The 27,945-nt window shown below is 38.5% G+C and overlaps 2 protein-coding genes and 1 long non-coding RNA gene across 6 annotated transcripts in view; 2 read left to right on the plus strand and 1 right to left on the minus strand.

Moving 5' to 3' along the window:
- Window positions 1-27,945, plus strand: part of LOC103451426 (uncharacterized) — a 102,770-nt gene that overhangs the window by 2,383 nt on the left and 72,442 nt on the right. Inside the window, exons 3-12 of one of the 3 annotated variants that reach the window (XM_070807382.1) lie at window positions 305-562; window positions 3,797-4,258; window positions 5,089-5,364; window positions 8,253-8,337; window positions 8,446-8,508; window positions 8,854-9,011; window positions 9,679-9,751; window positions 9,825-9,884; window positions 10,148-10,258; window positions 10,728-10,756. In XM_070807382.1, the coding sequence (XP_070663483.1) occupies window positions 305-562; window positions 3,797-4,258; window positions 5,089-5,364; window positions 8,253-8,337; window positions 8,446-8,508; window positions 8,854-9,011; window positions 9,679-9,751; window positions 9,825-9,884; window positions 10,148-10,258; window positions 10,728-10,756 (1,575 nt within the window). The remainder of the gene's footprint in view (window positions 1-304; window positions 563-3,796; window positions 4,259-5,088; window positions 5,365-8,252; window positions 8,338-8,445; window positions 8,509-8,853; window positions 9,012-9,678; window positions 9,752-9,824; window positions 9,885-10,147; window positions 10,259-10,727; window positions 10,757-27,945) is intronic. The other 2 variants (XM_070807384.1, XM_070807386.1) reach the window with 2 other exon arrangements.
- Window positions 16,551-27,945, minus strand: part of LOC103453840 (uncharacterized) — a 111,571-nt gene continuing 100,176 nt past the window's right edge. Inside the window, exon 8 of one of the 2 annotated variants that reach the window (XR_011572658.1) lies at window positions 16,551-16,808. The gene's annotated coding sequence lies outside the window, so the exon portion shown is untranslated. The remainder of the gene's footprint in view (window positions 16,809-27,945) is intronic. The other variant, XM_070807393.1, reaches the window with a different exon arrangement.
- Window positions 26,941-27,472, plus strand: LOC139189149 (uncharacterized). The gene is made up of 3 exons (XR_011572722.1): window positions 26,941-27,049; window positions 27,179-27,238; window positions 27,337-27,472. It is a non-coding gene; the product is annotated as an uncharacterized lncRNA (long non-coding RNA).

Raw genomic sequence — 27,945 nt, forward strand, 5'->3', positions numbered from 1 at the left:
TCCAACCCACTACATCCAATGTTCAAACTCTCACCTCTGCCCTTAGTGTAATCGCTTGCCGTAGAGGTTAATTATGAAACGACCCCTTGGAAAAACATGATCTATGTATCATGTGGTAAGAATGGCATATGAAGATTTTGATTTACCAATTTCTTCACAATTGTTGGACTCATACACAAGTCAAATCTTATTCACTCCCAAGCTATTTAGTAATAATGAATTAAGGCATATTTTAAATTTATTAATCTTGTAGTTGCTAATAAATCTTACGCACTTTTGCTTCATTTTCAAATTTACCTACCAGGTATGAAGGAATGTTTATAAGGGAAATCATTGATGAGATCACCAGGCAACTCAAGAGCCCGACTCCAGTTGGAATAGCATTTTCCGAGCTTCAAAGATTACGTTCTCCCAAGCTCGAAGATATCGATTCTACCGAGCACACAGATACAGCTTCTTCCGGGTCTAGCGCGAAATCTTCCCTCTCCATGTCGCCGTTGAAAAAGAGGTGTCACGAGCCCGACCACTCTGACAGTACGTCGAGCAAGTTTCCAAAGAGAAGGTACGCACATGGCATTCGTGTCGTGTTTCTTGTGTTCGTGTCGTACCCGATATTTTAATGGATCGTGTCGTGTAACACCCATTAAACAAGGACGAAGTTAGAAATTTAACTAAGAGGGGGTACCTTAAAAAATTTGAGCTCCTTTTTTGGACAAATAAAGCTAGTTCTTTTACAAATGCTGAAAAAATTAATGCTCATTTGTACTAATTAACCAAATATATGCAACTCAACAAGGTTTAGACATTAGTGTGTGAGAAAAATATACAAGACGAAGGGGTATTTAAAAACTAAAAGAGGATTTTCACTATTTTAATATGATTAATTGAATAATCTGCAAAATAAAAAAAAATGAGAACGATTAATTGAATAATATGTAACGAAAAAAAAGGATGAGATGGGGCATGTGCCCCCACTAGGCCTGACCTCCCTCCATCCATGCCGTTAAAAATAAACAAGTAAAATGACCCAACCTGAAATCGACCCGATAATATTAACAGGTAATATGAACCGACCCGTTACCAGTTAAGGAAAATACATTTTAAACCAATAAATAATCATATGAAAAACATAATACTAAACAGTATATACATACCATATTATCACATTCAAAACATAAAAACGCATTTGTCTTTCAAGTATTACATATTTACATACCCAAAATAAGAGCATAATAAAAAATAAAAAAACATTAGAACATTACAAAATATCAAATGTTCAAAAGATTTGCAAAATTAAGGGAGTTTTGTTTCAAGATTTGGAACCTTGCACATTTTCTTACAATCAAATTCTTCAATTTTCATCAATCACCATGAGAAATGGTATTGGAACTTTGGCGTGATATATTGTCTTCAAGAGTTATATTGATGATATATTCAGTGAGGCTTTCTACATTAGCACTATCTTCTCATTTATCCTATGTCTATTGTTTATGTAAAGTCTTTAATAGTTTTTTAATTAATGTAGAAGTGTGAAAAATATAGAAAAAATATATATAAACGTTCGTAATGACAAACTTTACAACTTTCGTGAAGGGCTTAACTTTGAAATGTGCCACTATAAACATATAAATCATAGATCAAAATTTAACCGTCGATTGTTGTTTACATTTATTCTTCATTTTTCTCAACAAATTTTATTTTTTCAGATTTTATTTTTTGAAAACATGATCTATTAGAGGATACATGAAGATGAATAGTTCAGATCCTTGATATTATGTTCAGAGTTTTACCATTAGTGAAAATATTGCTTGGTGTTTATAAAGTCTCTACAAACTATATAACATCGACTCATATTTCAATTAACCGTAAATATCGGGACGTGATATCAAAGATCCGAACCGTTCATCTTCCTACATCCCCTAGAAGATCATGTTTTCAAAAAAGAAAATTTAAAAAATGAAATTCAATATAAAGAATAATGCCTAAACGACAATCGACGGTTAAATACAAATTTAAGGTTTATGGATTATAGTGTCGGATTTCGAAGTTGACCCCTTCACAAAAGTTGTAAAGCTTGTCACTACGAATGATTGTATATATATATATATATATATATATATATATATATATATATATATATATATTTTTTTTTTTTTTTTAATTTTTTAATTTTTTTTTTTTACATTTCTTACACTACTACAATAATTATTATTAATTTTATTACTTTTACACTCAAATAAAAAATACTATTCATGACGGTTTGGAGGGTTTTAAAAATCTAAACGATAATGTTAGTGTAACAATTGTCTACTCGTAGAGGAATGATGAATCACAAGTGTTTATATATTCTTTCACATTTTTCATACTTGTAGGGATGTTTTATTGCCTGTACTAATTGTAAAATCTCACATCGCCCAGGGGAGTGATCTTTATATGTATATTCTCATCCCTACCTAGCACAAGGCATTTTGGGAGCTCACTAGCTTCGGATTCTATTGGAACTTTGAAGTTAAGCGAGTAGTGCGCGAGAGCAATCTTATAATGGGTGACCCATTAGGAAGTTCTGCTCGCGTGAGTTCCCAGAAACAAAACCGTGAGGGCGTGGTCGGGGCCCAAAGCGGACAATATCGTGCTACGGTGGAGTCAAGCCCGGGAAGTGGTCTCGTCCAGGCCGGGATGTGACAATTTGGTATCAGAGCCTAACCCTGGCAGTGGTGTGCCGACGAGGATGTCGGGTCCCTAAGGGGGTGGATTGTAAGATCCCACATCACCTCGGAGAGTGATCCTTATATATATATATATATATATATATATATATATATATATATATATATATATATATATATATTCTCATCCCTACCTAGCACGAGGCATTTTGGGAGCTCACTGGCTTTGGGTTCCATTGGAACTCTGAAGTTAAGCGAGTAGTGCGCGAGAGCAATCCCATGATGGGTGATCCACTGGGAAGTGCTCGTGTGAGTTCCCAGAAACAAAACCGTGAGGGCGTGATCGGGGCCAAAAGCGGACAATATCGTGCGATGACGGAGTCGAGCCCAGGATGTGGTGGGGCCCAGGCTTGGATGTGACACTAATACTATACTAATTGATTTTAATTTTGGACAACAACATGTTAAGTAAAATCTATCTTATTAATGATAATAAGAAACTCTCATAATATAAATAAATAAAACTTAGTTTTTTTAACTTATTAAGAATGATAATACAAAAATATATATTTAATATAGAATATACCAATATATACAATATGGCTATTGTATTTTATAATAAATTTTTTAGTAATTAAACTTTAAAATTATAATTTATTTTTCTTAACGGGTCGAAATGGGTTACCCATGTGTTACCCGCGTATATACCCGTTAAGAACCCATTATTAGCGGGTCACCCGATAATGACCCGATTAGTTATCGTGTTAATCTAAAACCCGTTATTTTCGTGTCGTATCACCATATCGTGTAAGAAATTGTCGGGTCTAGTGTACTGCTATCCATTCACTTGCTTCTTTCTTTTTAATCTTTTGCATAATGTATCCATAAAACTTTGAGGTAGTCTGGAAAACCTTTATCCTACCATTTCCTAGTTTTCTTCACTCTAGAAACTCAGATGAAAATTAAAGCAACATGACATCAGTCAAATATAAAAAGTAAAGAAACTCGCACCAGCTGTCAATTGTTTATACCATAGTGCTTATTCCAATTCTTTGAGAGGTTCTTTTCTTTAGTTTTTCTGGCTTTAATTCTCCCATGGCTAATCAACTTGTCCCTTCTTCTTCCTTCAGCACTACTCCTTCATGGACATACGATGTCTTTTTGAGTTTTAGAGGTGAGGATACACGGTACAATTTTACAGATCATCTATACCGTGCCTTGGACCGTCATGGAATCAACACCTTCATTGATCTTGAACTTCGACGCGGAGAAGAAATATCACCGTCTCTTCTCGAAGCAATTGAAAAGTCGAGAATTTCTGTCATCATATTCTCTGAAAACTATGCTTCTTCAAGATGGTGCTTGGACGAGCTCGTACATATTCTAGAATGTAGAAAGTCAAAGGGACAAATGACAAGGCCAATCTTCTACAAGGTGGATCCATCGGATGTACGACACCAAAGAAATAGTTACGGTACTGCGTTTGCTGACCATAATCACAAATTTGAGAATGACCTGGAGAAGGTGCAAAGATGGAGGACAGCTCTTACAGAAGCAGCAAATCTGAAGGGAGATACTCTCAACGAGGGAAAGTACGTTTATTTCTGACCTTCCTGTATATGGTTTTTGAGTTGCTTTACTCTATATAAGGATTTAGTTTGGTTGAAATTTGATAAAAATTCTTAAAGAAACCGAACCAAACCAAACCATAATCAACAATTTGGTTAGGTTTGATTTGAGCGGTTTTAGGCCTAAATCTAATATTTTTTTTCTTTTGCAATTTTTTTTTTACTTTGTTAGCACTTAGTGTAGCCCAACAACAACAAAAAATTCCAAAATCATATTAATCATTTTTTAGTACATCAAACAATGCATCCCAAAAAAAAAAAAAACCAAATATGTGAGTAGTTGGTTTGATTTGTGGTTTAGAAACAAATATCTTTGTTCACCAAAAAAAAAAAAAAAACAATACATCCTAAAATTCATCATGTCATTAAACTTTAATATAACTCTACGATATCAATATCTTTATATTCAACATCCGTATCTAGTTATTAGCCAATAAGAGTACTAAATGGGTAAAATGAAATTAATGTAAAAACAAATATGTGAGTAGTCTGTTTGATTTGGTTTAGAACGGTTTACAAAAACTTAAAATTGTAACCGCAATCAATTCATTACTAGGAGTGAATTTTTTTTTCCCATATTAATATACCAGCCAAATTATCAACTGTACTACACCGATTTTGTGCCAATTTTGTTACCAATTAATAATAGTATGCTAATTGTACCATACCAACATAATTTTTCAAGTACACTTAAAAATTGTGTAATATTTCTCTCTATTTGTTTTTACATCTCTAAAACATACCCAAAAAAAAAAGTTCACTGATTAAATGTGTTTTTTGTTTTGAACTCCTAGCAATGAAGCTCAAATAATCAGCGACATTGTTAAGGATATCCTTGCCCTGGTAAATGACAATTGTTTGTCATCCAACTCATCTCCATCCAATGACAATAGTGATGATCAAAATGCAGATGACAACGTTGGTTCTGTTGGCATTGTAAGAGTGAACCAGGAGCCAATCCATAGTATTTTTTCGCCGGATGGGAAATTCAGGCGGAGTGTTACGTGGCGAAAACTTCGTGACCCTTTGGGAAGCGGTTCTTATGGGACTGTGTATGAAGGCTTAACTGAGTAAGTGGTCATCTTCCACATCCATACATCCAAAATGTGTATGAAGGCTTAACTGAGTAACTTTTATTAATTTTTGTTCCTGTCTTCTTGTTGTTGGTGATTAGCACTGTGTGAATTAAACCCAATCTGAACAGGACTTGTGAATTTTATATTGTTGGGTATTAAGACCCAAATTAGGATGATGCAAAAAATGAGGTTTGTGTAACCTATTTGGTTTTTGTGTCCTATTTGGATTTGGATTTTGACTTCTTAGTTGGTTTCCTTGGTGGAGAGATTTTGTTAATTACCTATTTGATTAAGATTTGTATTTACTTCCTATTAGGATTCTTATAGTAACATAAGTTCTATGCACTATAAATAGGACCTTAGGGTTAGTGTATTTTGTGTGGCTCATTCGTGTGGTAATTTGGTGAAAGTCAATTTGTGAGTTTGTGAGTTAGAGAGCAATTTGGGAGAATCTTTCTGTTTGTTTTAGTTCTCTACTCGTTTGGTTTAGGGTTTGTAATTTGTGGGATTTGGGTTGTGAGAGTTTAAACACTCTTTCGTAATCTCCATCTATTTAGTGAAATTCCTCACTGTGCTTCGCTTGTGGAAGTAGGCTTTACGCCGAACCACGTAAATCCCTTGTGTCAGTTTGAGATTGTTTGTTTTAGTTTTCACCTACGACGTTGATATTGGTACTTTATTAGAATTCGCTTCCGTTTGCGCATAAAAAGTACAACAAGTGGTATCAAAGCCCAGGTTTCGGCTTGGGCTTTGCTTGGTAGTCACTATGAAGCTTTTTGCGTTGTCAGTGAAAGTTGATATTGAAAAGTTCGACGACAATGATTTTGGTGTTTGGCAATTGAAGATGCGTGCTTGGTCAATTCTATAAGGGCTTTTAAAAACGCTAAAGGGTGTGAAGGCTTTGCCGAATTCGTGGACTGATGAAGAAAAAGAAGACGTTATGGAGCGGGCACTTAGAGAAATCCTTCTGACTTTATCGAATGAAGTCTTGCATGAAGTTGGTAACATCAAATCTGCATCGGAGTTGTGGCTAAAATTGGAGAGCTTGTATACGACCAAATCCCTTGTTAAACGGTTATATTTGAAGAAAAGTTTGCATACTCTTAGTGATGAGGATTATGCGATAACTTTGTTGTGTTCTTTATCTCCTTCGTATGAACACTTTGTCGATACCATGCTATTTGGCAGAGAAAGTCTTAGTTTGGAAGATGTTAAAGTCGCTTTGAATTCTAAAGAGCTAAAGAATAAAGTGTCTGACACACAAGATGGAGCTTTGATAGTTCAAGGAAGGAATAAGGAAAGGGGCAAACTTGGAAAGAACACTCGTAGTTATTGTTATAAGGAAGGTCATTGGAAAGTAGATTGCACTAAACTCAAGGGCAAAAAAGAAACCATTTGATAAGTCTTTTGCTAGTGTTGAGTAAAACATTGCAGAAGATCGTTGTTCTGAACTCCTCTAAAGGTTATGTGAGAAGGTGGAGCTTGGTACTCAAGCTCTTTGGGTGGAGTGCATTTTGCACTTTTTGTTTGTATGTTCAAACTTTTGCTTGGTTTTTGTTTCAAATTTGTTAGTTTCCGTAATGGAATTTGTTGGAGAAGGCGTTAGAGGAAATTTCAGGTTTGAAGACTTTTGAATTTTTTGAGTCTAGGTGGAGATCAGTTTCGAAAGAATTTGGTGCACGTTTGTATTTGTATTTTGGTATCCCAAATTTGAAGTTTGCATTTGATTTGGAAGTTTGCTAATTTCTCACCGAGGTGGAGATTGCTGGGTTTTACGACTCAAAATTAGGATGATGCAAAAAATTAGGTTTGTGTTACCTATTTGGTTTTGGTGTCCTATTTGGGTTTGGATTTTGACTTCTTGGTTGGTTTCCTTGGTGGAGAGATTTTGTTAACTACCTATTTGATTAGGGTTTGAATTTACTTCCTATTAGGATTCTTATTGTAACCTAAGTCCAATGCACTATAAATAGGACATTAGGGTTGGTGTATTTTGTGTGGCTCATTCGTGTGACAATTTGGTGAGAGTCAATTTGTGAGTTTGTGAGTTAGAGAGCAATTTGGGAGAATCTTCTCCGTTTGTTTGAGTTATGTACTCGTTTGGTTTAGGGTTTGTAATTTGTGGGACTTGGGTTGTGAGAGTTTAAACACTCTTTTGTAATCTCCGTTTGTTTAGTGAAATTCCTCGCTGTGCTTCGCTCGTGAATGTAGGTTTTACCCCGAACCACGTAAATCTCTTGTGTTAGTTTGAGATTGTTTGTTTTAGCTTTCACCTACGACATTGATATAGGTACTTTGTTAGAATTCGTTTCCGTTTTCGCATAAAAGTACCACATATATTTGGTCCAATGCCTCTTACTTTAAAGGCTGATTTCCAAACTCTAATAAGTTACTTTGAATTTGAAACAAAAATGAAAAAGAAATAACTGTACTTTGGTAGGAGACCGGGAATTCGTTGAAGTGCTTAGTGCTAACGAATAGAGGGACCAAGACTACCACCACTTTCATAACTAGAGGGACCGCCATTCATGGTTATATGATTCTCATTTCTAATTTCCTAGTTTAGTGTACTGCTATCCATTTACTCACTTCTTTCTTTTTAATCTTTTGCATAATGTATCCATAAAACTTTGAGGTAGTCTGGAAAACCTTTATCCCTACCATTTCCTAGTTTTATTTTTCATAGTGTAAGCATTCCATTCTACTTTAGGTGTTTCCACTCAAAGTGTTTGGAATTTTCTTAGCAAGAAATTGTAAGGTTAGAAAAAGGATGGAGAACGTGAAGTTGGTATTGCATTAAACTGGGCCTATTCTGTTCAACAAAATTAACATGTTGGTCTCACTCTCTCTGTTTATCTCATGCTGCAAATGATCTTTTGCAGTGATGGAATTTTTTTTGCTGTAAAGGAGGTTTCTTTACTGGACCAAGGGAGCCAGGGAAAGCAGAGCGTTATCCAACTTGAGCAGGTCGAAAAAAACAGTGTTCTTCTGATTGTGTTTTCTTACTCAGTAGATGCTATTCTGTTTCCTGGATTCCTTAGCATTCTTTCTCCTAATACGATTATTGTTGTACAGGAGATTTCCCTTTTAAGTCAGTTTGAACATGACAACATAGTTCGATATCTGGGCACACACAAGGTGTGCTTCTTTCTTTCTTTCTTTCTTTCTTGGTTTGCATTTCTATTTGGTTCCTGCCAGTTTATTAGAAATACAACTTTCTACTTATTGAGGGAGATTTATCTTTTCCTTTTGCATTTGTTCTTGTTTTTTTGTAGTTTGTGCATAGGTATTTGTCCTTGTATGTGTGTACAACTGTACATGTATTTGTAGAACCATAAGACAATAAATTAAAGAGATGACCAATGCAACTACTCAAGCTGCAATCATAAGATAAAGTAGCTTGCTATATTTCACTATAATTTAATATATTTATTCAACTCTCCTGATTTGTACACTTAGTTGCTCATTGTAATATTATTACAGGATGAAACTAAGCTCTATATCTTCCTTGAGCTTGTAACAAAAGGCTCACTTGTAAAGCTATATCAAAACTATAACTTAGAGGATTCTCAAGTCTCTGGGTATACAAGGCAGATTCTAAGCGGGTTGACATATCTTCATAAACGTCGTGTGCTTCACAGGTAATGTACTTTTGGTACTGGAATTTTTGTATTGTGATTTTTCTGTCTTTTGTGGTTACACTGGAAGGGATTGAACCATTGACCTATGGTCCTATACTAATCTTAGTAGACAAAACTGTGAACATAAGGGAGGGTTTGAAAAATGGGTGAGGGTCTTCCAAATTCCAAGGCATTTGGGCAAAATAAAGAGGAAATGGATCACAAAATGTTTGGTAGGAGGAATTAGAAATGCATTACAAAAGACAAAATAGGGGAATTTGCAAATGACTATTTGGAAGGAGTCATTTACAAATCCCTATCACATACCTTGGTAATGCTCATGAGGTGCATTTTCCAATTCCTCCTATCTGAATTAAAATCTCTCTCGTCTTATAATGTGAAATATTTTATATATGTATCATACACACGAAAATTTACAAGGAATAGAGGGACTGGAACAACATACTTGTCTGTAATTAAAGTACAACGTATAGGCCCCAACAGAGATAAGATACAACTACGTAAACAATAACGAACCAAACAATCCTTGTTTAACCTACATTTTTATAATTCCCTTTGACATATTTTTTCTGCTTTCTAGACTTACGTGTTCCTTATATTGATATTGAACTTGTAGAAGTTTAAAATTTGTTTTTATTATCTATATTTATGAGATTATTTTTTCCAGGGATATCAAATGTGCTAATATATTGGTACATGCAAGTGGATCTGTGAAACTTGCAGACTTTGGGTTAGCCAAGGTACAATTCCTAAATGTATATTCATAGAATTTCCAATGCTGAATCATTCCTTATTGGCATTCTGTTTTTCTAGGTGACCAAATTGAATGAATTGAAGTCTTCCAAAGGGACTGCTTATTGGATGGCCCCTGAGGTTTGCCTCCTCTCTTTACAGTAAATGTGTGTTTGTACACATCGGATTGATATCTCAACAGCTGCCTTTACATAGTAAAACTAGTATGATGTGGAGTAATTCATCTAGTTCTGATTATCCACGTAGTTACTCTTTGATGTACACAACTTAATTTTCATCATTTACCTTGTAATAGTATAATTGGGAATAAGTTGCTCCGAGCATGCTTATCTGTTTCATGGATTTTAAGTTAATCTGTTGACCAGTACGCTGTAAAATTGTAGGTTGTTAATCAAATGAATGGTGGCTATGGGTTTGCAGCTGACATATGGAGCCTTGGATGCACTGTATTAGAGATGTTAACCCGCCAGCCTCCGTACTTTCCCCTGGAATGGGTATGTTCAACATTTCTGCACATAAAATGCTAATCTTTTACTTTTTCTTTAGGATAAAAAATGCATAAAAATATGCCCATATCACATTTTGACCTAGATCATTGGACGTAGGAGCCAACCTCATGCCACACATCCCCCACCGTGTGATTTTACCCGGATCATCTTACCTATACTCAGCCTTTGTGCTACCTATTCACAATATGTTATTTACTCTTCCATGTAAGTAACTAGAATCCTTAATCAAGGGTCATGGACCTATGTTTACCCCTTAACCTGTATCCGGCTATTTCTTCTCAGACATCAGTGACCACTAGCACTAGGGTAACCTTGGTTTTCTTAATCAATTTGGACCGTCACTCATGCGAGAAGGCTAAGACATTTTATAGACGAGGCAGATCACTAAGTTGTCGTCTGTAGAGTCATTTAGGAATCTGACAAAAATCATATTCTTGTTTGTGATGATTGGCAGACACAAGCATTATTTCAGATTGGCAGCGGTAAACTTCCTCCAGTTCCTAATGTTAGTGTTACTCTAATTTAGCTGGATTTGTTTTTAGAATACTGAACAGAAGCAAAAGCAAAGATGGAAGATGAACCGAAAAATAGTTTTTTTCTTTCTTGTTCTCTACTGCAAAAATATTGCAGAGGAATATTTTGTACTACTCAGAAAAATGAGCACTCACACTGCTTTACATTTAACTGATGGCCTTAGCTTTAGGACCACACTAAACACTACTTTTAATCTTAGTCACTCATCAACCTAATTACATGGATCAAACACCACATGGCACTCATGGCCTTACATCATTTAACCTTACACTTGGCATATATGCTCAAATGAATACACACATTAAAACTCATCTTATTTCTAATACTTAATCAGCTAGAGACTTATAATTCAACACTCCCCTTTAAGTCTTGAGCTGATTTCACTCCTAGCATGTTCCTGAGATAATTAAACCGATCTTTAGGCAGAGGTTTTGTGAAGATATCAGCAAGTTGTTCATTAGTTGGACAGTACACCAGATCAATGATACCATCCTTCAGTGCATCCTTGATGAAATGGTATCTTCTGTTAATGTATTTGGTCTTTTGATGAAACACAGAGTTCTTGGTGATTGCAATTGCTGAGGTGTTGTCACAGTGCACTGGAGTGGCTTCGGTTTGAAATTCACCAAAGTCTTCAAGCACAAATCTCAACCAAATGGCTTGAGTAGTTGCTTCTGAAGCACTGATGTACTCTGCTTCTGCAGTGGAAAGAGCAACGCAATTTTGCTTCACAGATGCCCAAGAGAATACTCCACTGCCAAAGGAGAAAGCATAACCAGAAGTACTTTTACTGTCCTCAATTGATCCACTCCAGTCACTGTCACAGAACCCAATTAACATTGAGTTCTTACCCTTCACATATTCCAGACCATAATCAAGTGTACCCTTAATGTATCTTAGCACTCTTTTAGCAGTTCCAACATGCTTACTGGTAGGGCAGTGCATAAATCTGGCTAACAGACTGGATGCATACATAATATCAGGCCTGGTTGCAGTGAGATATAAGAGACTTCCCACAAAACTTCTGTATAACTCTTCACTTGCAGCACCACTTCCATCATTCGTGGTTAACTTCTCAGTTGCAACTAATGGAGTAAGCACAGGTTTGCACTCTTTTAGACCAAATTTGTCTAACAAAGAGCTTGCATATTTCTTTTGGTGGATGAAAATGCTTGAAGTGGTCTGAATTATTCCCATTCCAAGAAAATGATGTAGAAGGCCCAAATCAGTCATCTCATACTTTCGTTTCATGTCTTCCTTGAATTCTTCAAGCATTTGTTTGTTGCTCCCAGTATAGATTATGTCATCCACATAGATCGACACAATCAAAATGCCTTCCTCTTCTGTCTTGATGTACAGTGTTGGTTCACTTAAGCTTCTTGTGAAACCACATTGTGAGAAATAGGTATCTATTTCTCCATACCAGGCCCGTGGTGCCTGTTTTAGACCATACAAGGCTTTGTGAAGTTTGTATACCCTGTCTTCCTCCCCTTTAGCTACAAAACCATCAGGCTGCTCCACATAAACCTCCTCCTCTAGAACACCATTCAGAAAAGCCGATTTGACATCAAGTTGATAGAGTTTCCAACACTTTTGTGCAGCCAATGCTATAAGAGTTCTGATTGTATCTAAACGGGCAACAGGAGCAAAGGTCTCGTTGTAATCTATTCCTGGTTTCTGGGCATATCCCTTTGCAACAAGCCTTGCCTTGTTCTTTTGCACAGTTCCATCCAAGTTGAGCTTGGTTTTAAACACCCATTTTACTCCAATTATAGGCTTGTTACTTGGCCTGTCCACTAACTCCCAGGTTGCATTTTTTTCAATCATTGAAAGCTCATCCTTCATAGCATTCATCCAAGATTCATCCTTACTTGCATCTTCATATCTCTCTGGTTCCATAATGCACAGATTACATTTAGCAAGTACATCATCCAGCCTTCTCCATTTTAATGGAGTATGATCAATCACTTGTGAATCTCTTGTACTTTCACAAGATCTACTAGAGGATTCAGTAGATTGGACTTGAGGAGTAACCGGTGCATTATCAGTATCACTTGTTATTTCTGTCAAACTTCTAGATGGCAAAGTATTAGAGGTTGGGGTCTCAACCTCTGTGAATGCACTGCTTGGTGACTCACCAGACTGCCCTTCATAATTGAACATAGACACATGTTTCTCTGTGCTTTCCTGCCAATTCCAACTTGAATCTTCATCAAACACAACGTCTCTTGACAGTATTACCCTTTTAGAAAATGGATCAAAGACCCTATAACCTTTCTCACACCTTGCATAGCCAATAAAAACTCCCTTTAGACTCTTAGCTTCTAATTTGTGCCTTAATTCAGCTGGGATATGAACATAACAAACTGAGCCAAAAATCTTCAAATGTGCAATACCCGGTTTCCTTCCACTGTAAGCTTCAAAGGGGGTTATGTTATCAAGAGACCTGGTAGGACATCGATTCAGAATGTACACAGCAGTATGCACAGCTTCTGCCCACATATAATAGGGCATTCCTTTATCGTGTAGCATAGACTTAGCCATTTCAACCACGGTTCTGTTTTTCCTTTCCACCACTCCATTTTGCTGTGGAGTGTATGCAAGAGAAAGTTGCCTTTGAATGCCTTCTGTATCACAGAACTGATTGAACTCAGTAGACAAGAACTCCCCTCCTCTGTCACTCCTCAGACATTTCACCCTTAAACCAGTTTGTAACTCAGTCATTGCTTTGAATTTCTTGAAGCAGGAGAAGGCCTCAGATTTATATTTAAGAAAGTATACCCAGATCATTCGTGTTGCATCATCCACAAGCAGCATAAAGTATTTGTTTCCTCCAGTGGATTCATTCCTCATTGGTCCACATAGATCAACATGGATCAATTCGAGTGAAGCACCAGCTCTTTGTGTTTGACCACTAGGGAAACTTTCTCTGTGCTGTTTACCATATTGACAACCTTCACAGACTCTATCATTCTCTTCTAGATCTGGTAATCCATGAACCATATCTTTCTCCTTCAATTTTTTGATTCCACCAAAGTTTAGGTGGCCAAGTCTTCTGTGCCAAGTCCGGGCACAGTTAGCAAAACTGAGCTTCAACACAAGTTGCTTTTCAGAACTTAGAGATAGAGGATAGCATCTGTTTCCTCTCATCTTTACACTGATAATTTGACATTCCAGAGAAGGGCCATCAAAGACAGTACACATACCTCCACCAAACACAAGATAGTATCCGTGCTCATCCATTTGTCCTACACTAAGTAGATTCTCTTTCAAGCCAGGTAGGTACATGACTTCTCGAATGTATTTTCTTCCTCTGTTAGTCTCAATTTCCAGTGATCCAATTCCTGCCACATTAACTAATCCTCCTGTTGGCATTTGAACCTTCCCTGCAACATTCGTATTCACATCAACAAGAAGATCAACATTTCCTGTCATATGATTACTGCAGCCGCTATCTATGTACCAATCTCCATTAACCTTAGTCTCAGCAACTGCACAATTTGCATAAAACAAGTTCCCTGTTACTTCCATTTGACTGGCACAGTTTGCCTTTTGAACAGACTTTCCAACAGTACATTCTTTTGCCCAGTGCCCAAATCTGTCACAGTTATAGCACTTAGATTTCCCCTTATACCTACATTCACCATAATGAAACTTTGAACACACCTTACATTGAGGTTTTACACTCTCTTGACCCATACCCTGTGAGGAAGTACTATTCTGTGCAACACTTGTGTATGATTTTTGCTGAAACTTTGGTTTTGACTCCCATTTCTTGCCCTTTTGATTCCAATTTCTCTGTGGTTTAAAGGTACTAGACTGAGCATAACTTCGATTCTGCCCTTTTGAACTAACAGTAAGAGAAGAAAATGCTCTCTCAGTTGCATATGAGGAATGCAAATCAAACCTCTGCTCTTGACTCTTCAATATAGCTAATACCTCTTGCAGTTCAACAGATTCTAAACATTTAGTGTTTTCTATCACTAAGCATATAGGATCATATATCTTAGTGAGACTGATTAACACCTTCTGAACTAATCTCTCATTTGACATAGTTTCACCAAACGTCTTCATTTGATTAATCAGATCATTTAAACGAGTAAGATACCCAGTCAAAGATTCATCATCACGCATTCTAGTGTATTCAAATTCTCGTCTAAGATTCTGGAGTTTCACAGATCTTACCTGATCCCCACCGTGATATTCGCCATATAACAGATCCCATGCCATTTTTGCTGAGTCTGCGTTTGCGATTCGAGGGAAAATCTGATCGGAGACTGCGCTTTGAATGATTCCGAGAGCTTTTGCATCTTTCATGAAGATTGCAGCCATTTTCTCATCATCGTCAACATCAACCTCTGTATGTTCATCAGTCTTAGCTTCCTTCTTCTTCGAATCAGGAACCGGAATCCCTTTTTCCACCAGATTCCACAGTCCATACGACTTGAAAATGGTAACCATTTTGATTCTCCAGAACTCGTAGTTCTCACCGGAGAAGATCGGGGTCCTCACTTCAGCACTCCCAGGTCCAGCCATCGTGAGCTTGTGTGAACCCAGAAACACGTAGTTCTTAGATCACAGATAAGCTCCGGCAAACTTCACCAAGTCCAGAGACGGTGACGTTTGAGCTCACAGAAACACGCCCAGATCTAATCGAAACAAGGCTCTGAGGCCATGTTAGTGTTACTCTAATTTAGCTGGATTTGTTTTTAGAATACTGAACAGAAGCAAAAGCAAAGATGGAAGATGAACCGAAAAATAGTTTTTTTCTTTCTTGTTCTCTACTGCAAAAATATTGCAGAGGAATATTTTGTACTACTCAGAAAAATGAGCACTCACACTGCTTTACATTTAACTGATGGCCTTAGCTTTAGGACCACACTAAACACTACTTTTAATCTTAGTCACTCATCAACCTAATTACATGGATCAAACACCACATGGCACTCATGGCCTTACATCATTTAACCTTACACTTGGCATATATGCTCAAATGAATACACACATTAAAACTCATCTTATTTCTAATACTTAATCAGCTAGAGACTTATAATTCAACACCTAATTGGTTATCAAGTGATGCAAAAGATTTCATTTTGAAATGTTTACAAGTTGACCCTTGTAGCCGACCCACTGCGGCTCAGCTATTGAACCATCCATTTGTTAAAAGGCCACTCAGCTAGTGATATTGTTAGGTGATATAAAGGAACTGGTTAGTGTTTGGATCTATATACGCTCTCAAGCCATGGTAGAACATTAGCTTCCACGAACGTGGTTTGGGGAAGGGGATATGCTTCCAATATTTTCACAAAGATGCGAATGGTTTGCTAATCAAACGAAGCACCTCTTGGTCAGTGTGTGTGGATCTGCACTATTAGGGACGTGACGGACCGGAGAAACTTAAAAGCACGTTTTGTAGCTTATGGACTTCGCTGTTAATACGTTTTGTAATAACTTCCTGATGGATACAACTCAATCGAATATGAGACTCGGTGGATTTGCGTGAGGCTGTTTAATAACTATTTAGTTTTAGTTTTGTTGTTAAAAATAGAATAAAAGCCCAAAGTTCATCTTATTGATGATTTTCTAAGGGGTATATCATCTGATTAGTATAACTCATGAGAATAGTAACAAACAAAGATATCCGATCCGATGAAATATATAGTTTACATAAAATGGCATAAACTTTGTACTTACTATAAATACGGCTCTCATACAATACTCGTTTGGAAACACGTCACTCTAAGAAACTTAGAATACCATCTGATTAGTAGAACTAATCAAAATAGTAACAAAGCTCAAATGATAAATTAAGATGGCAGTTAATTACCCATCAGATGAAATCACGGTACTTTCAGCATGAGAGTATAAAACCAGTAAGCAGCTGTTTCTGAGACGTTTAGACTGCACACATTCTTTGTACTTCGAGACACAATCCGTTAGCGAACTTCTGAGTTTCTTCTGTTTGTTTGATTGCATCCTGCAATTTCAGTTTGGAGGTCTGCAAGAAAAATAAGATTGGTTATGATATCAAACTTAACAAAATCCTAGTTAAGGATTTTCATATGGCATAACAATTTAATGACTATAACTCCGCCTGTGTAAGTTTATCTTACATTGCCGGTCCCAAGCCCGGGTAAAGGAGGAGGGGGAGGGTCTCAGGTAGTCGACAGCCGGCACTCCACAGTTACGTCGAATCCTTATGAAAATGAATCCAGAACGAAATCGCGCTAAGGCTAGGGCGTCACCCGTAAGTGGCGCGCTGTGTGGCCCGAGCACAGTGATAAGTGAGCAAGGGTCGCTGTATCTCCATCGGCACCCGGATGCAGTGTTAAATGAGCAAGAGGGCCATAGAAACTTCTTTTCGAACGACTCCACTCAAAGTTGTTTGGGAGCATATGCTCCTATCAACTTTACACATGACACACAAAAGAAGTACTTTGATTCTATTGGACGGGGGAGGGTGAAGAAGCTAGGACAGAAGGGTAGAGTTCAAGAGAGTAGAATGCGTTTAGGAACGTGGAATATAGGAACCTTAACAGGAAAATCTATGGAAGTAGTGGAAGTTATGGTGAGGAGAAGGATAAATATTATGTGCCTACAAGAAACTAAGTGGGTTGGTCTTAAGGCAAAGGATTTAGAAAACTTAGGGTTTAAACTTTGGTATTCGGGCACAAATAGAACGAGAAACGGTGTTGGCATCATCGTGGACAAGACCTTGACACAAGATGTTGTAGATGTCAAGAGGGTAGGAGATAGAATCATGGCAATCAAGATTGTAATAGGACAAAAACTCATCAATGTGATTAGTGCGTACGCACCTCAAGTAGGGTTGGATACAAGTTCGAAGGAGAAATTTTGGGAAGACCTTGGAGACTTGGTGCAAGGAATTGCCCAGACGGAGAAGTTATTTATAGGAGGAGATTTAAATGGACACGTGGGCAAGGAGACAGGCAACTATGAAGGTTTTCATGGTGGCCATGGTTTTGGGGAGAGAAACGAGGATGGGGAAGCTATCTTGGATTTTGCAATGGCATATGATCTCTTCTTAGCCAACACCTTCTTTAAGAAGAGAGAAGAACATGTGATCACCTACAAGAGTGGGTCATCAAAAACACAAATAGATTTTCTTCTAATGAGGAAAGGGGATCGTATAACTTGTAAGGATTGCAAAGTTATACTGGGAGAAAGCTTGGCTAATCAACATCGCTTGTTGGTGATGGATGTACATATAAAAAGAGTGAGAAAAAAGAACAAGACTTGGAAGTGCCCAAGGACTAGATGGTGGAATCTAAAAGGAGAAAAACAAGTCATTTTCAAAGAGAAAGTAATCACCCAGTGTGGGTGGGATAAAGAGGGGGAAGCTGGCCAAAGGTGGGATTCTATGGCTAGTTGTATCCGAAAAGTAGCAAAAGAGGTATTAGGAGAGTCCAAGGGCTTTGCTCCACACCAAAAGGAATCTTGGTGGGGGAATGAGGAGGTACAAACAAAGGTGAAGGCTAAGAAGGAATGTTGTAAAGCCTTATACAAGGACATGACCGATGAAAATGGTGAAAGGTATAGAAGAGCGAAGCAAGAGGCGAAGAAACCTGTGAGAGAAGCTAAGTTAGCGGCTTATGACGATATGTATAAGCGACTAGATACCAAAGAAGGAAAGTTGGATATCTATAAACTAGCTAGAGCAAGGGAAAAGAAGACAAGAGACCTAAACCAAGTGAGGTGCATCAAGGATGAGGATGGAAAAGTTCTTGCTACAGAGAACGCGATCAAAGATAGATGGAGAGGTTATTTTCATAATCTTTTCAATGAAGGACATGAAATGAGTACTTCTTTAGGGGAGTTGAGTAACTCAGAAGAGTGTAGAAACTACTCCTTTTATCGTCGAATCAGGAAGGAAGAAGTGGTTGTAGCTTTGAAGAAGATGAAGCATAGAAAAACAGTGGGCCTAGACGATATACTGATCGAAGTGTGGAAAGTCTTGGGAGAGACAGGTATAGCATGGCTCACTGACCTTTTCAATAGGATTTTGAAAACGAAGAAGATGCCAAATGAGTGGCGAAAGAGCACTTTGGTGCCTATCTACAAGAATAAGGGCGACGTACAAAATTGCATGAACTATAGGGGTGTTAAGCTAATGTGTCATACAATGAAGCTCTGGAAGAGAGTCATTGAGCATAAATTGAGGCAAGAGACACGGGTTTCGGACAACCAATTCGGGTTCATGCCAGGGCGCTCAACCATGGAGGCAATCTATCTCTTACGAAGATTGATGGAAAGATATAGAGATGGGAAAAAGGATTTACACATGGTCTTTCTAGATTTGGAAAAAGCGTATGATAGGGTCCCAAGAGACATTCTTTGGAGGATTTTAGAGAAGAAAGGAGTACGAGTAGCATATATCCAAGTTATAAAGGATATGTATGAAGGAGCAAAGACTGCCGTAAGAACTTATGAAGGACAAACCGAAAGCTTCCCCATAACTGTAGGATTACATCAAGGCTCATCCTTAAGTCCTTACCTTTTTGCGTTGGTAATGGATGAGTTAACAGGACATATTCAAGATGATATTCCTTGGTGTATGCTTTTTGCAGACGATATAGTGTTGATAGATGAAACTCAGGAAGGGGTAAATGCGAAGCTTAACCTTTGGAGAGAAGTGTTGGAATCTAAAGGTCTTCGCCTAAGCCGATCAAAGACAGAATATATGGAGTGCAAGTTCAGTGCAAATGGAGGCCAAAATGAGTTAGGGGCAAGGATCGGAGATCAGGTAATACCAAAGAGCGACCGTTTTCGCTACCTAGGATTTATCTTGCAAAAGAACGAAGAATTAGATGGAGATCTCAACCAAAAAATACAAGCTGGATGGATGAAGTGGAAGAGTGCATCCGGCGTGTTGTGTGACCGTCGTAGGCCACTGAAGCTCAAGGGAAAATTTTATACGACGGCAATAAGGCCGGCGATGCTGTATGGCACAGAATGTTGGGCGGTGAAGTATCAACACGTACACAAAATGGGTGTAGCGGAGATGAGTGGGCACACGAGAAAGGATAAGATTAGGAATGAGGATATCTGAGGTAAAGTAGGAGTAGCCGAAATTGTAGGAAAGTTGAGAGAAAATCGGTTACGGTGGTTTGGACATGTGCAAAGAAGGCCTACTGATGCTCCGGTTAGAAGATGCGACTACGGGACAGAGGTTCATGGCCGAAGGGGTAGAGGAAGACCTAGGAAAACTTTGGAAGAGACTCTAAGATAAGACTTAGAGTATTTGGATCTAACGGATGACATGACACATGACCGAGCACAATGGCGTTCTAAGATTCATATAGCCGACCCCACTCAGTGAAGAAGGCTTTGGTGTATTTAACACAATACGTTGGAAATGAAGCAAAGCTTATTTATTGATATCTCCGATAAGTTACAAATATGTACATATACATGAGTCAAAATAAACAAACAAGAGGGATCCTTCACAAAGGTTGCTTAGGAGAAGTCTTAGCAGTCGGTAGAGCCCCAGAAAGAGAAGGCACCGGAGGGGGATCATTCAGAGCCTCAGTACTGGACAGAACCCTAGAAGGAGGATGCATCAGAGGTTGATCATTTGGAGCTTCATTATGCGGTAAAGCCCTAGAAGACGAAGGCAATAAATGTCTTTGGAACAAACCCACAAACCGCTAATGATCAAGTAAAACCTGACCATCAGATTCCTTCATCTGGTCAAGCTTCCTCTTCATGTTTGTAGCATAGTTATGTACGAGCCGGTGCAACTGTTTATTCTCATGTTTGAGCCCTTTAATCTCCTGTTTGAGACTCATCACTTCAGCCGCCAATGATTCAACTTGACGAGTTCAAGCAAATAGGCGTTGGGCCATATTAGACACAGAACCTGCACACTGAACACTTAGAGCCAGAGAATCCTTAACAGCCAATTCATCAGACCGTTTGGAAAGTAATCTGTTATCTTTGGGAGTGAGAAGGTTCCTGGCCACCACCGCAGCGGTCATATCATTCTTCATCACGGAATCCCCAACGGTAAGAGGACCAGTAGGGGATAAGAAGGATGGGCGCCATATGTTGTCTGAAGAAGGTGTGGCTGCCTCTTCAACAAGGTTCAAGTCAAAACGACGGTCGGAGGGGCCAAACATTTTCAAAGGTGTTGAAGAGAGAAGAGGTCGGACAAATCAAGATCTTAGAAGTGCAAGAAGGGAGCTTCTACCGGTGAAGATTCAAGTGTGCTTTGAAACTTAATGTCAGCCTCTATAAAAATCTGCATTCGACGGAGCTTCAGAAATTGAAGAGGCGTCTGCCCAGAAATCGAAGAGGCGTTTGCTTTCTCAAAAGCTGGGCTGCTCAGAGACCACGAGGGCCGATCTCAGAAATCGAAGAGGCGTTTGCTTTCTCAAAAGCTAAGTTGGGCTGCTCAAAGACCACGAAGGCCGATCTCAGAAATCGAAGAGGCGCTTGCTTTCTCAAAAGTTGGGTTGCTCAGAGACCATGAGGGCCAATCTCAGAAATCGAAGAGGTACCTGCTTTTTTCAGCCTTGTCAGCACCTGTCACATGCACACTCAGCTTTACTGAAATTACGGACATTCTGTTGAAGATTTCTGGTGAAGTAGAAAGCATGTGAATCTCACTGTTCAATCATCCACTTTTCACACGCACCATCAGCTCATGGGTACACAGATAACTTTGCCAAAGATCTCTGACAAAGTTTAGACACGTGAAGCTTGCAGCTCCCACTACATCGCTATGACCAAGAAGGGTAAAAGAATAGCAAAGAAACAACATTAACAAAGTTTAGACAGATAAATTTTGAAGGTCTAACTATCATATTATTACCCACAAGGGTAAAGGAACAGCATCACTGCTGGATAATTGGAAAGTCCTTGTGTGTCAACCTCTGTGCTCCGTGGCAAGGTAGACTAGCAAACATGCCCTACCTTTACTCACATTCAAGAAAACACTCCCAACAAGATTACTTGCTCCAAAATCGAAGAGGCATCGTCCTCTGAATCTCGAGAGCCAGACTTCCAACATGATTACTTTCTAAAAAAATCGAAGAGACACTGCTCTCCGAATCTCGAGAGCCAGACTCCCAGCAGGATTGCTCTCTCAAAAATCGAAGAGGCACCGTTCTCCGAATCTCGAGAGCCAGATCCCCGACAGGATTGCTTGTTTGAAAACCGAAGAGGCACCGCTTTCTCAACTTCAAGAGCCAGATCTTCTTGGATAAAGCTTGTCTGTAATCTTCACACGCAACATCAGCTTTCCAGATACCACAGACTACTTTTTCAAAGTGCTCTGACACACGTGAAGCTGGCAGCTCCCACTACCGTGCTATGACCAAGTAGGGTAAAGGAATAACATTACTAATTGTTGTTAGGGAGACTCCTATATATGTCGACCTTCATCCTCAACGAACAGGCAGACCTGCAAAAATGCTCAACCCTTCCTCATATCTGAGAGGGAACTCTCAACGAAGCCTCCCGAAATACTCAGCTTTCTTTCCCCCCGATAATACCTTTGCAAACAAGCTACACCAGAGCAAGAATATCTCATATCATCAGGGTTAAAAGCAAAAGTATCCCATATCATGCTTTTTCCCTGTCTTTTCCTTTGGCCTTGTTCTTACCTGCAAGACAAGGAGAAAGAGAGCAATCAGTCTGCACTTGGAATCAAGCTTCCAGTCAAGAACTGACTGCCTGGAACCCCTTACCTGATTACTTACCTGGCATTGCTCTCGAGTACTCATCTTCAACATCATATGCTTTTAGAGAAGATACCACATCTGCCTGAGGAACCGATAGGGAAAGTGAGAAAGATACAAGGAAGCATGTGGAAACAGAACACGTGCCGAAACATCCATTACTTGGTCAACAGCAAAAGTATCTCATATCAGCAGGGTCGAACGTACTTTAGATTTGATGGACTTGTTTTGACCCTCAAATTCTTCAGTCGGCCTTATACTCTAGAGGAAACCAGAAAACCCTCCAGCCCAGTTCAAGAATAAGCCTGTGGAAAGTTACTTTTTCAAAAGCAAAAGTATCTCATATCATATATTCTCCTTTTCTTCTCTTTATCCTTCATGCTGCCTGCAAGATAGGGAGAATGAGAACAATCAACCGGAACTCGAAATCAAACTTATGATCTGGGACTGATTGCTTACCTTGTCTGTCACCTCTTTCAGCAGATCTCCTAGCTCGGCAACTTGGGGGACTCCTACTACATGGTTTGTATCGCGCTTGACTAAGCCTGAAACTACAAGTAAGCTTCAAGTGAAATTAATACATTACCTTGTGCATCTCCACCAGTTAAAGATACCACCCTTGGATGGAGGAAGAGTACTTCCAGAGAAGATGCCACATCTACCTATGAGACAGATAAGGCAAGTGAAGACGATACCACACTTCGGTACTTAGAAGTTTCGTGATTACGAGATCATTCTCCCACAATATTTCCTAATGTCATTTGTACTAAATCATTCATTTGTACTCATTAAAGGAGAGCTTGAACCTATGTACTTGTGTAAACCCTTCACAATTAATGAGAACTCATCTACTCCGTGGACGTAGCCAATCTGGGTGAACCACGTACATCTTATGTTTGCTTTCCTGTCTCTATGCATTTACATACTTATCCACACTAATGACCAGAGCAATAACTTAATACTTTCTGTTGTACCAAAGTTCTCACTGATTTTGGGCATCAACAATCCTTAAGTCCTTACCCTTTTGCGTTGGTAATGGATGAGTTAACAGGACATATTCAAGATGATATTCCTTGGTGTATGCTTCTCGCAAATGATATAGTGTTGATAGATGAAACTCAGGAGAGGTAAATGCGAAGCTTAACCTTTGGAGAGAAGTGTTGGAATCTAAAGGTCTTCGCCTAAGCCGATCAAAGACAGAATATATGGAGTGCAAGTTCAGTGCAAATGGAGGCCAAAATGAGTTAGGGGCAAGGATCGGAGATCAGGTAATACCAAAGAGCGACCGTTTTCGCTACCTAGGATCTATCTTGCAAAAGAACGGAGAATTAGATGGAGATCTCAACCATAAAATACAAGCTGGATGGATGAAGTGGAAGAGTGCATCCGGCGTGTTGTGTGACCGTCGTAGGCCACTGAAGCTCAAGGGAAAATTTTATAGGACGACAATAAGGCCGGCGATGCTGTATGGCACAGAATGTTGGGCGGTGAAGTATCAACATGTATACAAAATGGGTTTGGACATGTGCAAAGAAGGCCTACTGACGCTCCGGTTCGAAGATGTGACTATGGGATAGAGGTTCAGGGCCGAAGGGGTAGAGGAAGACATAGGAAAACTTTGGAAGAGACCCTAGGAAAAGACTTATAGTACTTGGATCTAACGGAGGACATTACACAACACCGAGTACAATGGCGTTCTAGGATTCATATAGCCGACCCCACTTAGTGGGAAAAGGCTTTGTTGTTGTATAACAATTTAATGACTATAACACGTTTAAAAAAAAAAAAACAACTTGAAGTTAATTATTCAAGAAATAAGTCAAACAAAAACAAAAACCTTCAGAATCTTGTCTGCTTCTCTTTCCACAGTATCCAACAAGTTCAGCTGGGCTTCAACCAAACGGGTAAATTATACTCAAGTAAAACTGTGTTTCTTTCTCAAAGTCCAAACCATACCGGAGCAATAACCATAAGATGCTTCAAAAGTAAGGGTGGTTTCCAAAAGTCCCACCATAGGATCAATAAACTTTACAGTCGATATTTTACTTTGTATGACATACACCAGTTATCAGAGTTCATTATGTTAATAAAAAAAAAGGTTCAAAACATACGTAAGACTTTACCGCATGAAGGTCTTATGTATTTCTAGAAGACACGAAAGAAATTCGGTTCAGTAAAACCAGAAAGCAGCATCAAGGCCCGTGTATAAAACCCAGTGGTTTATGCCATGACTACAACACCAGAGCCCTCCAAAACTATTGTGCTCCCTCAGGCTGCATTTATTTTGCTTGCCACCGTTGAAACTTCTGAAACTAGATTGGTTTCCTCAAGCGGTTCATGTTTTTTGGGGTCTTTCTCCAAACATGAAGCATAATAGGTTTGCCGTCATCCAAAAGCACCCTTTATGTAGTTTGTGTTCGAAAAGCGCCCTTTATGTAGTTTGTGTGAAGTGCAGTTCACTATTTTCCAGACTTTTTTTATAGACACATCCACAAGAACAGAACCTTAAGGTTGGCTAAGTGAACATTCTGTCATTACATTGTCTAAAGCCAGGTTCTTATCCTTCATTTTTCTCACTTTGCCTCTTGAAATTGATCAACTCCTATTGTGAATCCGATGCCCTAGTTTCTACCAAGAAAACGTTAATAAGTAGGCTAACAAATGCTACGCTAATCTCGCCCTTGGGGCAACACCAAGGCAAGATTGATTCAAGTACAAACCAAAGCCCAATTATCTGCGCAACAACAGGTACGTGCCAAGAGGCATAAATGACAGCATGATTCTGAGATGGCAGGAGATGAAATATTCCAGACAAAAGCCCAAAACTAAACATAGAGGCCTTAAGAGGCCAATGCCAACAAATTTGGGATTTACAGTTCGAAATCCTAGTTTAGCATACGATGAGACATTGTCACTGAACCTTTATCACCTTCTCAGACACTTTTGAGCGCTCCAACCATTTTAAGCGACAAGTAGACTTTGGACATACACTCATTCCAAACAAAACAAAACAAAACAAGAAAAACCTTCTCTTAAATTCCCAAATCCAGCCCCTTTACCTACTGAAGAATTAACAAAACAGAAGAAACCTTTAACAGGACAGAGGCGGGTGGTTGTGACAGGAATGAGTGTGGCGACCCCACTCGGTCATGATTCTGATGTCTTCTACAATAATTTGCTTAAGGGAGTTAGTGGCATTAGTGAGATAGAAGCTTTTAATGGTACCAAGTTTCCAACGGTGACCAATTTACTAAACCTCCCTTCATATTGTTGTTTTCTATGTACTATGTTCTTACTTCTCTTTATTTTCTTAAGAGGATTCGTGGTGAGATCTTTCTCAACGGACAGATGAGTAGCACCAAAGTTTTCTGGAAGAATGGATAAGTTCATGCTTTATTTGCTTACTGCTTGAAAGAAAGCCTTGGCAGAAGCTGGAATCACAGAAGAAGTCATGGAGACGTTAGACAAAGCAAAATGTGGGGTTTTGATTGGCTCAGCAATGGGTGGCATAAAGGTAATCCCAATGTTCTGTGCCTTAATATTATGTACACTTTCCACTGGTTTGTCTTCAATTTGATGTTTTTAGCAGGCTGGTTTAGAGATTGTAATGTTACGTCACATCTTCCAAATGTCATTTTTGGTGGAGATGCACGAAAACTAGTTTCTTTGATTTCAGAACTGGACTTGTTTATGTTCTTTATTTGTTAATTTAAGATAGTGTATCAGTATCTCTCTCCTGTAGTAAACATCTTGTAAACGCAAAAGATTCTTTTCACAAAAATTAAATTCCGAGCCAGATAGTCTCGCAATGATCCACAAAATCTACTTTTGGGACAAGATCTGATTTGTTTTTCATCGCTTCAGTCATGTTTGATAAATCCATTTTGTATTTTGATATTGAACAGATCTTCAATGATGCAATTGAAGCTTTACAGGTTTCCTATAAGAAGATGAACCCTTTCTGTGTACCTTTCGCAACCCCAAATATGGGTTCTGCCATGCTGGCAATGGATCTGGTGAGATTATAATATATATATATATATATGTATATATGTATATGTATATGTATGTATGCATATATGTATCCATGCATATATATGTATGTGTATATATATGTATATATGTATGTATATTTATATGTATATGTATATATATATATATAGAGGTCGCACTTGGTGCGATGGCAAGTGCCTTCACCCATGAGCGGTAGGTCTCGGGTTCGAGACTTGGGAGCAGCTTCTCCATAAATGGGGGTAAGGCTAGCCGACATTCACCTCTCCCAGACCCTGCTTAAAACAGGAGCCTTATGCACTGGGTACGACCATATGTATATATATATATATGTATGTATGTATGTATCTATATGTATGTATATGTATGTATATATATGTGTATATATATTTGATGCATACTCTTTTTGTATTTCTATGTTCGATGAGATCTTTACGTTTTACAGTTGAGAGTGAACTCTACAAAATCCATGATTGGTCACCTACTGGGAGCATCTGGTGCCGTAGAAGCTGTTACAGCAGTACAGGTAATTTACGTGATGTCTTTGACTTGGAAAAAGTGTACTATTTTTAGACCATATATGTAAGACCAAATACAATTCTTGTTTGTTTGGCTTGAAGTGTAGTTCTTGACATGTTATCTTCTTTTTGGGTAGGCGATAAGAACTGGGTGGATACATCCAAATATTAATCTGGAAAGCCCAGATGAGGGCGTGGTACGTTGTCTTCCGTTCCCTTGTAACCCTTTTCTGGTATATAATGTCCAATGAAAGTGTATTTGGAATCCACTAACTCTGTCAGCGCGTAAATGCAGGATACAAAACTACTGGTGGGTCCAAAGAAAGAGAGACTGGACGTTAAGGTGGCATTGTCTAACCCATTTAGGTTCGGTGGCCACAACTCATCGGTCTTGTTTGCCCCATACAAGTAGAAACAGAGACCTAAGTGTGCTTACTCCAACCTTTGCTGCAATCGTACTGAAGGTATGTTTGCATACTGCATCTTTTTATTAGAAATAAGAAAGAATTGTAATATGTAAACAAATCAAGCAAAGTGTCGGGATTTCTTATGAAAAATAATAGTGAGAAACATAATTCTGCAGTATTGCGACTCTGTCTGAGAGTTAGTACTTTCAACTTGAAATCAACGTAGTAGAACAGTTACGAGCACCGTCACATATTTCTTCAACAATGAAATCAATGATCCTTCATTCATTTATTTTGCTTGCAAATTAAGCAAAACTAGTTATCTGCAGATAAGACTGAATCCACATTGAAGAAAGAATAGAACTTTTACGGGATAATTTCTTGTATTGCTTCTTTTGAAATATATACATGTACAATCATTGTTCAACAAGGAAACAAATAATAAAGCTTATAAACAAACCTACCTAATAAAGGACTCCTAGTATTTACATTCCCTT

This window comes from Malus domestica, chromosome 02, assembly GCF_042453785.1.
Source record: "Malus domestica chromosome 02, GDT2T_hap1".
In the NCBI taxonomy this organism is placed as follows: domain Eukaryota; kingdom Viridiplantae; phylum Streptophyta; class Magnoliopsida; order Rosales; family Rosaceae; genus Malus; species Malus domestica.